Source organism: Labrus bergylta, chromosome 15, assembly GCF_963930695.1.
Source record: "Labrus bergylta chromosome 15, fLabBer1.1, whole genome shotgun sequence".
Taxonomy (NCBI): Eukaryota; Metazoa; Chordata; class Actinopteri; order Labriformes; family Labridae; genus Labrus; species Labrus bergylta.
The window spans coordinates 4,783,578-4,794,933 of NC_089209.1; the positions used below are offsets into that span (position 1 = coordinate 4,783,578).

General features: G+C 38.7%; 1 protein-coding gene across 2 annotated transcripts; it reads right to left on the reverse strand.

Moving 5' to 3' along the window:
- Window positions 1–3,905: 3,905 nt before the first annotated feature.
- vgll2a (vestigial-like family member 2a) lies at window positions 3,906–11,136 on the reverse strand. Of its 2 annotated transcripts, none has more exons than XM_065964042.1 (4): window positions 10,885–11,136; window positions 8,332–8,578; window positions 5,691–6,176; window positions 3,906–4,411 (listed from the first exon to the last, which is right to left on the reverse strand). In XM_065964042.1, the coding sequence occupies exons 1-4, from the start codon at window positions 10,960–10,962 to the stop codon at window positions 4,362–4,364; spliced, it is 861 nt and encodes a 286-aa protein (XP_065820114.1). In that variant the 5' UTR covers window positions 10,963–11,136; the 3' UTR covers window positions 3,906–4,361. The 2 variants fall into 2 exon arrangements, with proteins under 2 accessions (XP_065820114.1, XP_065820115.1); XM_065964043.1 differs by having other exon boundaries at window positions 3,906–4,617.
- Window positions 11,137–11,356: the final 220 nt, after the last annotated feature.

Consider the following 11,356-nt stretch of genomic DNA (forward strand, 5'->3'; position numbering starts at 1 on the left):
GGTGTGAAGATCACGAGACAACACAAATCAGAACACTGGGTTCATGAGAAAGAGATGAGACGATATGTTAACACTATTTTTAAGAAGACTTTGATTTCAAAATATATATTAGGACTGGAAAAATGCTATATTTTTTAATGTGACAATAATACAAGCAGTTAGATAAACCTGAGCTCTGTTTTATTTAGAAAGTGCTTTTAAATTCTGAGTACAATTGACTATAAAGTCGTACACGTCTAAAATGAAACGCTGCATTCTTTTCACAGAGACTCTCCGTAAGGATTTAGTGGCAGTACATTTGTTTTATACCATGATTCTACAATTCACTTCACACACAGTATAGAAACCATCTTATAAGTCGTCGTTATCAAACAAAAACCATCGTCATCATCATTAAGTCAGTAGGTATTCATGAAAGCGCTGGGTCTTTAGCTTTTTCTTAAAGGTGCATGATGACACATCTTCTATTGATCTGCTATTTCTATTAAAGATCTGTGACAACATATTACCATAAGCCAGAAAAGAAATGTATGAGCACTGACATGTTTATATAAGAGGAAAAAAATGTGTTGTGTATTTGTGCAGGGAGAAGGATATAAAGGGCTGTCACAGTGAAAGCTTAAAAAGGTTCAATGGCAGATGGATGAACTGTCGCTCTGAGCTAAGGTATCACAACATTAAAAAAAAGGACAAGAATTCAATAAAGGTTAGGTTAACGCTAGCTTGAATTGAGGAGATACTTGAGTTTCAAGTGTGAAAAAACATGGGTGACCTATCTCGTACTTTCATTGAACAGCTTATTTCTGTAAGGGCCCAGAGCTGTCAGGCGTCCATCAGCAAACTTGTATTGTGAGCTCAAATAATTTAAATGAAGTCAAATAACTGTGTTCACATTAAATTCAATTGAATTTCACTTGTTTTCACTTTTATTATAGGCAAATATCCATAAAGAAATAGTGAGTCTTTTTTCCTGATGGTTGTTTGCTTTTGTTGTTCATAGGGAGGCATGAGTATACATTTTTGTCTTTTTCATAATGACATCAAAAGTCTCACAGTAGACTACAAAAGGTACAGTACAATACAAAAAGGTCAGCACTGACTTCTGTCACAAAGGTTTTTGTGGATCAGTCAAAAAATATTCTTCCCTTAAAAGATATTCAGTTTGGAAACAGCGTAGTCTGTCAAAAAAATTATTAAGTCCTATTCTATCTCCATACATGTACAGTATAGAATCCATTCAATGTGTGTCAATATGATGAACTAATGCTGAGGTGAAACATACATTATATGACTAAAGAACCAGACATAATGACTCACAGGATCTCAACAGCCCACAACCATGAAACAAGGACTAGTCCTACACTGACTGATGTCATTCTGCTCATGTGTCCTTGATACCATCTATGATGTACTTACCGTCAAAGAAGAGAGTTACTGTGTCGAAATCTGAATCATACTTTTTTTGGGTGATATCCCCAGTATTTTCAAATTCTGGTCATGCTACAAGAGGAGTGTGGAAAAAAGGGGAGAAATAATCAGTCCAATCCAAGGACTTAATAAGTTTAACGTGTGGCTATTGCTATTTGTGAATTCATTGGAGAACAATGCATATAATCTATCAATAAGTCCATTTATTTTCACTTCAGGTCCTATACTCTGGGAATAACAAAAGATGTGAAAAAGTGAGAAGAGCAGGAGGTTAAAAGACAAAAAAATATACAAAATCTACACAATTGAAGATGTCACATGATGAAAACACTTAAAGGAACACAGTTTGGGATACTAGAGTGTTTAAATCCTTTTAAAAATATGTCAATATGATTATTTCAGCGTATTAGTTGATAATGTAACAGCTGTGTTGGCTTAAGAAGGCTACAGAGTTTATTGTAGCTAAGCACAAAGCTCTAACTTTAGAATCTTTCTTTTTACGCTAGAGATATAATTATTTTTTAAATAAAAGTAATTTCCAAATCAATGAATTGTGTCATATTATTGCATTTCTTTCACAAATAATGTAATAAGGGTATTATGTCCATAAGTGGGTTGTTATGATGGATTTGCAAAGCTGCTGGGAGATGAATTCTGCTAGAACAACATGCTCACTGTGTGTTATCCCCTAGAAATGTTTGTATGATATCAAATGCAAATGATGTTAACACTAGGAAATAAACATAAAACTGGAGTAACAGGGTGCTAACAAGTAGATGTTAGTTTGTTGGCTTTACTTGAAAAATAATAAAGAAAGAATACCATAAAGACATGTCAAGTACTCTCGCAAGAAGAAAGTTTAGAGGAAAAAAAACCTCCCTAATCTGAAATCAAACATTTGAGGTGAATTTCTCGATTCCAAACTGGGAAAAGACATGATTTTTAAAAAAAAATTTAGCTGCAGTTTTATTGGTGGTCCTCACAAAAATATTAATTGATCATGGTTCACACTAAGTCATATACATATATTAATGTGTGTGTGTGTTTGTGTGTGTGTGTGTGTGTGTGTGTGTGTGTGTGTGTGTGTGTGTGTGTGTGTGTGTGAAACTATCAAGAGTTCTGATTTTCTAACCTTTTTAGCTGCAGTTTTATTAGAGGTCCTCAGAAAAAATCAACAGGTCATGGTCCTGACCAAGCTACATGTACATGTATGTGTGTGTGTGTGTTTGCATGTGTGCGTGTGCGTGTGTGTATATATGTCTGGGGTGCGTTCACTGAGCTGAGGAGCAGTTGTCGTTGACAGCTGCATGGGAGCAGAGAGAGAGGGAGTCAAGTGGCTTCAAATAGCCGTCATTCTCTTCATTCATCATAGTATTCCCCTTTCTCTCCCTCCCCTGTCCCTCTTTCACACACACAAATAAAGAGTGTAAAGTTTACTTTTCTCTTTTCGACGCAATCACAAAGATTTTTTTTTATCCTGCCCTCAAAGAAAACTGTTTGGCAGACGGCCACAACAAATAGCTGAGCACAGTCTGGTCCACTCCGCAGGTGAAATAGTGGTCGTTCCACTTCAGTATCATTCTGCTGCTGTAGTGGGCGCACTTGAAACAAAACAATCCTAATTATATCTGTGGAAAGTTAAATGCTCTTTTACCGATTTTAGCCCGTCAGTCAATGTAACACTTAACAGAAGTTGATATCTCTCAATGTACAAAGAGAACCCATCATTTTTATTGAACTTTTGCTGTACTGAAATTTTATGAATTTAAAAACGTGCAATAAGTTATTTTTAATTACATAACATGGGAATAAAACCAAATATCTAAGTAGCAATGAGTTTGCGGGTCAAGCCGAGAGCTTTGATATTCAAAGTGAATGTTTTGATTTTTGGCATCAGTTGCTGTAAAAGTTGTGTGAATAAGATTTGCCATAGGGTTGGAGATACAGAACTCTGAACCTGGAAGAGGGCACGCTTCAAAAAGAGCTTTTTTCATGTTATATGCTTTCTTCATGTGTACCGACCGTGCAAAGCTGTGAGAGCAAATTCCCCCCCTGGGGAAGTATTGTATTGTATAACAGCAGCAAAAAAACATGTTCATTAAATTACTGAATATTTTAAACATAGTTATCCCGGCTTACTAGACCTGCAAATTGACAAAATTATAGAAACATCTTACTGAGCCTACTGTGTTCTAATTCCATTCTATACAAAAACTGGATCCAAATAATCTTCACAAAGCAAATAAATACCAAACAATTATTTTACGTTTTGTATTAACAATTTTGTTCCACTGTCAGTGTCTCCACCGTTTTCTTTAGACACTGCGTTGTGGGATGATCGTATAAAATACCTGAAACTCGAAAGTTGAAATTTTGAGTATACTTAATCTGTTTGATTTGATTGTTAATTGGGAAAACATCTTTAAGACATTTAAATGTCTACTTAAATCTTTTGATATCAGTTGAAAACCATCAGAAACTGTTTAATTTAATTTTTAATGTGCCATAAAATAATTACATTGATACAGACAGTTGACATTGTACCAAATACTCCATGTAAACCAATGTTTTTTTGGACTCCTCCTGCCTTTCACAGTCTGTCAGATTCTGTGCTGTGCAGCCTACTCGACACCAACACAGCCTTTTTCTCCAGCCATAACACTCCCAGTGTTTTTTTGCCCAGTTGTCCCAGTGAAGTCATGCCAAGTCCTTAAGCGCTTGCTTGTCTTTGGAGCTCGACAACATGTGTCTCTGTCTGTCCCCAGACTTTTTTTTCCAGTTTAGGAATGTTGTCCCCGTCTGTTACAGAAGCACAGAGTTCTTGTCTCTGTCCACATCCGTCAAAATCAGATTGTCGCCTCCTTCTTCTCTGCGAGTCCAACTTTTGTTTCCATGCTTTGCTTTCTCTCTTTCCGTATCCACAGTGCCAACTTTCAGCTCAGCAGGGCTGTGCTGCTGCCGCACAGTCCGCTGTAACACCGAGCTGCAAGTAGACCAGAAGCAGTTACAGCACAAAACTGCCGTCTTGACTAAAATTTCAGTTTCTCTGTGAGTCATCCTGTAAGAGCAGGAGAGCGACAGAGTAGAGCAGGAGAGGAGGATAGAGTCTACAGCTGAAGTAAAAGAAGAAAGGGGGTAGGGGTCTCTAAAACCAATACAAATCCTTGCTCTTATCCTGTGCCTGCAGACCTGAGAGAGGAGGAAAGAAAGGAGGAAAAGAAAAGTCAAAGGAAGAGAAAAGCAAAGAAAAGGGAGATTAGAAAAAAAGCCTGAATGTCTTGTTGATAAAAGCAGGAGGAAAAGCCCGAGGCACAGAGGGGATGAAAGCAAAACAGCAACAGAGAGCAAGTTGACAGCTGGTGTTAAGGTGCTGATTGACAGTAAGTTTGTCCATTCACAACACTTGGTGGTAAATTGATCCGAGGCAGACATTTAAATCAGGTTTGAGGTTGTAACTTTCCTACTTTGCTGTATGGATTTGGATGTTTGCATTGATCGTTTTGAAGACGAGGTTACCGCTGAGGAATTTGAATGATTGAATCCAAATTGGATGTTCGATATGAAGCTACAGCTAAGCGGGCTAATTGTTTGTTTTTATTGCTTTCATTGCCTTGTCCGTTTGTCTCATAATTCTACCTCTGTTTAAAAAAGAGAATTGAAGATGATGACAACATTTTCAGACTTGTTTGTTAAGTTGACAGATTTATAAATGTAAAGTTGTTAAAGACGCTCGTACATTGCTCTGCACACATAAGGCAGCTAAACAAATGTTAAAGGCTTAAAATGTGATTTTTCACACTTAAATATAATATAAATCAAGTATATCCTCTGAAAATAACTCTGTGAGTCATGACTGTCTACAATGGGTGTAACACCCGAGTCCCACTGTCTGTGATGTTTTCAGAGTTTTCAGAGTCCTATCTTCAGTTTGTTTACATCGCCGGGACGGCTGGCTGACTCCTCCCCTCTCGTATAAAAGTTGTTTAATTGAGGGACTAGAGAAAAGAAGAATAACATACTGTACTCACTGCTTAACTGTGTTTCTAGATCACGCTCATTTCAGGTAAATTTACATGCAGTGTGAAGATATGAGCATAATAAAGATCGCTAGCATTAGCATGCTAACACAACAATGCAGCGCGAGTTGTTTTGGTTTCATGCTGGTGCTCAAGGGCGACATCAGCTGGATCAAAAAATCACATATAAAGACTTTAAAATGTAGCCCAACCTTTTTTTTTTTATTATTTGAAAGTTGAAAATACCTGTGTCCATGTTGAGTCCGATCTCAGCTCCGGCTCCTGTGAAGGCCCCGCTCCAGGAGGAGCCCGACCCCGACTCCCCCTTCCCTCCCAGGTCGCACGGCGAGCTGCTGGGCCCCGGGACCGAGCTGCTGGACGTCAAGCGGTGATGAGGCCTCACCGACGGCACCAGCAGAGAACTGTAGCGTGGGTCGAAAGCCGCGCCGTACATCTCGTGAACGCCTGGACGCGAGTACGCTGAGCTCTGGGTGCTTATAGCGCTCCCTAGTGAGTACGGGTGGTGGTGGTGATGGTGGTGGTGATGCGATGGGTGCCAGGCGTCGGGGCTGGGCTGATGGAGGTGGCTGTGCAGGGAGGCGGAGGAGTACGGGTCCCCGTGGAAGGGCAGCTCTGTGTGGGGAGCGGATAGCGTGGAGGAAACGGACGGCTGGTAGGAGCTGTTCCAGAAAGACGGAGGGAAACTTCGCTGACTCATGGGGAATGATCCGTCTGTGAGAAGAGAAATCCAAAGAGTTACATCATTACCTGTTCTTATCTAGTTATTTTTACCTTAGTGTTTTGGATTGTGGGATAGGGGCGGGGGAGGGAGTCATGTTGTTGCTGTTTGATTAAATGTTGATGTAAAGCACTTTGGGATACATTTGTTGTATGAAAAGTGCTGAACAAATAAAGTTTGATTGATTGATCATGAAGTAAGACGTCAACACTTCGAAAAAAAAAGTGATCTATGAAAAGTCATCCAACGATCCTTCCCTCCAGTAACTCATCGAAGGACATTTTGTTTCATTTGAATAAAAACCTTTTATAAACTTTTAAAACCCCTTTTGCAGAATCTTAAAGCCGTAATTTATCGTTACAACTGCTGCAATGTTTTATTTTGCAGAACGTAAAGCTGAAGTTTTTACTGATTACTTTATCCACATTAAAGAAAATTCATCAGAACTAAAATACATTTTTACATTTATAATCATTTCCTTATCAGATTCCTTTTTTAAATTATTTTTTATTGGCTTTTTTGCTTTTAATTGAAAGATAGGACAGTGGATAGTGTCAGAAATCAGGGAAAAATAGAGAGTGGAATGACATGCGGGAAAGGAGCCACAGGTAGGATTCAAACCTGGGCCGCCCACTCGGAGGACTGCAGCCTCCGTATATGGGGCGCACGCACAAACCACTGCCCCATCAGTGCCCCATTGGATTCCATTTTAAAAGCAAAATTCCAAAAACCTGTTTTTTACAGCTTCTTTATTAGACAGTATGGTCTTCCGTTTTCAGTTCTAAGTCATTGTTAAAGATGATGAGTGGGTTTTTGATTGGTTGGTAGATAAAGAGCATTTTGAAGAGCGGGGGAATATGATTACATTTAGGAACTACTTTCTTATGTTTTACAGAAAAATGTAAATGATGAGAAAATAAGATCTCCAGTTCACCAATGAAAACTTACTTATGCTCCATTGAACGAATGTTATAAAACAAAGATATTATCAATGAGTTTTTATTATTTTATAATATCTATATAAACAGCCGGTCTGGACATTAAGATGACTTTAAATTCAGCATTCTGTTACTTGTTGAGTAATGGTAAATGGACTTGAGCTTGTATAGCACTTTTCTATTCTTCTGACTACTCGAAGTGATTATACTCCACAGGTCACACCTCCACATTCACACACTGATGGCAGAGGCTGCTGGGTAAAGAGTCCATCAGATTCAGCTAATCCCATTCATGCACATTCATATGCATGCCGACGACAAAGCAGTGGGAGAAATTTGGGGTTAAGTGGACACATCGGACATGTGGCTGCAGGAGCTGGTTACCAACTGAGTCACAGACATAAACATGTAGAGTCACTTTTTACCTGGACGCCAAAGACACTTTATCACGGCGTGATATGTATGACAAATGCAGCGGCACTAAAGGTAACAATAAATCCCCAACAATTTATATAACCGTCGTTACATTCATGACTTTTTCATACCAACATAATTATTTTGTGCGCCATGTACAGTATCTCCATTAAAAAAACGACGACCTGCTGACAGAGCCTGACATTTGTTTTTTTTTACTGTTTCTGTAACTTTCCTGAAGTCTGGTTAACTTGAAACAGTAACTGCTGCTAACATAAACCAAACACAGATTTACACAAATTAATTACAACATCATGCTTAGAAAACAAGCTTTCTTAACCAAATGACACAACCTAAAAAAATCAACAACAACAACAACAACATTGTCCTTTCCTCTTAATTATAACTTTATCTCTGCATCATCGGGTGTAACTGGAAATGTTGCATGTTGTACACAACATCAAGTAAGAAGCACCCAGATAAATGACACCTTTATCACAAGGAACTGTCTCTTTTATCTCAACATGAAGGCATTATAAAATTGTGAACCGTAGCAAAGGGCAATGAAAAATGATTACTGCAAGCAAGGCCTTTCTCCCCTCGTGAACTTTTAAGAGAAATTTAATTTAGCAACCTTTTGAACGACTATATTTAATCTAACGTCGCCCGTCAGAAATCCTGTACTTGCAGCTTTGAGCTGACAAATGAAGTCATGTTTTCCACCCTGATAGACATAAACTAAGGCGACACACACACACACACACACACACACACACACACACACACACACACACACCTCTTATGGCCTTGTGGCTGGTTGAGGGGGGGTAGGCGGTCGTGTGGCTGAGGGCTCGGCTGAAGTGCTCATCCACCACAGCGCTGATGTCTCCTTGGAAGTATGTGAAGAGGACGCAGCGGGAGTTCAGGTACTCGGCTCCCGGCGGCAGCTCCTTGTCCTCCTCTTTGATCACTGGGGGGCCCGCGGGGCCGAGCCGGCTGCCGCTGTCCTGTGGGTCTTGCATTTTGGAATACAAGGCCAGTTTCTAGAGAGGACATAGAGGGTTTTATGTTGATTATTAAAAATGTATTTATAGTGATGTGACGGTTTGCAGCTTGAGATTTAAGATACAGAATTAAAGTTTCTGACATTGAACATCTAACCTCAGGATTTTATTTTATTTGGATGCAACAGGTTTGTTCTCTGCGATAAGTTTTTGCAATCGTATGTACATCTTTTATTCATTTTACTTTACAACAAGCTCTAACTTTGAAGAAAAAACAGTGCTTTTCTCCTGCCTATTTGAGTTAAAGTTTTTGTTTGATTTCCTTTTATTGTTCACCAATTACCAATTACAGGTATGTCACCTGGCTTCATTTTCTTCTGTAACATTTTGCAAACTTCAGTCAGCACTTTATTCAAATTTAAAGTCGTGTTTGCTTTTAAACCAAGTTTTCAACACATAATGTTCACCGCTGCAGCTCACAAAGACCAGAAACACCTCTGAACTTTTATGTTCTTTCCTTTTTACTACATCTGAATAATGACATTGAATAATACATATATACATAACAGCTGCTTAATGCCATTACATTTTAAAGTTTAACCATGCAAATAATACGAATCCTTTAAATTAGCATCTGTGTTGTAGAGTGCAGCATGTGTAAGCAGCGGCTGATCCAGAGTCTGTTTATGTGACGGACACAGTGAGTTTTGGCACTATGTGAAACATCTTTGGATGTTGACTGAGAGGTTTAAAGAGGGTGAAAAAAAAAGACCTTTAACACATCGAAAAACTGCTGAGCTCATACTGTCTGAGTCTTTAAAACACAGATATGTGAAAACAAAGATTGAACCATCAGCAGTCTTAATGTTTGACCCTAATGTGACACTGAAGTGTAGGTACAGTACAGGTTAAGTTTACTCAGAGAATCTTGAAACTTGTTGCCTTAAAAAACTAAGTAACAGATAATGAATACTTGAGATGAACTAACATGATAATTTAAATGAAATACACTAAATGCCGAGTTGATTGGACTTCACATTTTTAGAACTATCAAGTGTTTGGCATTCAGTTTTTTTCACTTTAACAGAGGAGTTAATTCAACTCAAGTTTTTATTTTACATTATTGCGTTTTTTTAAGGCAACAAGTGTCCAAGATTTTCTAAGTAGACTCAATTTATCCGGGCTCACGTGTGAAATAAGTGATTTTCATTCTCAATTAAGTAACATAAGGAAGGAAATGAGACTTTAGGTGGATACAACTTTTTGAAATTAATTGTCTTTGTCTTGTTGTGTCAAACCTCATAATCTTATCATCTACAAAATTCGTAAAAAGTTTTACACTGCAAAATAACGACCTCATTTTCATCATCATTTTATATTAAACAGAGTAAACTTCATTCAGTGTCTATTTGAATGTGCATTATCGTTATGCTGGTTTCACCCACATAGGCTAAATGTCCTCTCACCTTTATCCTGTTTAGTTGATTAATTAGCCCTAATTAAATTAAAATCTCCCCTCAGGCTCTTATTCCCTGCGGAGTAATGTAGGCTGTGGCCCCTTCATCTCACATTTTAAGAGTATCATTCTTAAATCTTGTCAAAACAATCTCATTAGACCTAAAATAAGTCACATTCACCTGGTCAGTCCGGATAAAAATAGCAAAAGAAAATGTGGGTCTGAGTTGTTTGTAAAGAGTAAAAATAGCAGCAAATGCATCCATCAAAATGTATTTACTTAGCTGTGAAAAGAAATACACTCACTAAGATTTGATTTGATGTACGAAACAAAAAGGAAAAATAAGTCACATAAGTCTGGACTTTAATAAAGTTTGTCAGCTTTTTATTTTATTATAATCAAGGCTAATACTAAGTCAATAAACAAAACAAAAAATCCAACTTTTTCCGGACTCTCTGCGGAGTAGACGACTGTCATGTCAGCCCTGATAAGTTAAAGAAGTATCAATCAATTTACAGGTTGCCGCTGCAGAAAGTTTCATGTTCGCTTTACGCACTGGCTGAGTTCTTCTCAGTAGCGCATTAACACCGTCCATTACGCGCTTTTATTCTGTCTGAGTGCCGGTTTAAAAGTATCTTCGTTCACATATAGGAGGTGTTAAGAGGTGTCAAGGACTGCAGAGCTGAATGATAACGTCATATAAATATATAATCATAGACAGTGGTTACTTTAGCTGCTGTGTTTGCATGGTAAATGAACTCCAGCTGGCTGTCAAATGGACTTATTACCGTAAATATTAAAGTTTTTCTTTCATCAAAACAGACTTAAAGTTGACCAAAGTGAAAGAGCTCTTTAAAAATCAGTTTGTAGATGATATTAAAACTCATACCTGGTGGTGATAGGGGCTGTAGGAGCTGAAATAAGGCTGAGGACCAAACACTTGGTACATCACATCCAGGCAGCTCATGGCGAAGAAAGTCACAAAGAAGAACTAAGCTTCATTTAGAGCGCGTTGCAGGACGGAGAGGAAGCAGTAATCCGGGCCGTGAAGGACTCGACAGTAAAGTGGAAGAAGGGGAGGAAGGAGAGTCTCTCTGCTGCGCTCTTTACGCGCTGGACTGCGGCCGGACGCACTGAAGGGATCCCCCTCCACCCTCCACCCTCCCCCCTCTCTCTCACACACACACACACACACACACACACACACACACACACACACACACACACACCCCCAGCTCTGACGCCTCCCTCCCACCAATCAGAGGCCACAGCTCCACCTCTGCTCTTAATGGGCTTTTAATCACAAGGAAACCATCAACTGAAAAACCTTTTAACCTGTTTTTATTTTGCTGGTTTTACAT

Bases quoted from the DNA above. Each gene is read 5' to 3' on its own strand.
- vgll2a (XM_065964042.1), bottom strand. From the start codon at position 10,962: ATGAGCTGCCTGGATGTGATGTACCAAGTGTTTGGTCCTCAGCCTTAT. The intron at 8,579-10,884 runs GTATGAGTTTTA...TGTCCTCTCTAG, and splicing joins ACAGCCCCTATCACCACCAG to AAACTGGCCTTGTATTCCAA. The intron at 4,412-5,690 runs GTATTTTCAACT...GTCTACTTGCAG, and splicing joins CGGACTCAACATGGACACAG to CTCGGTGTTACAGCGGACTG.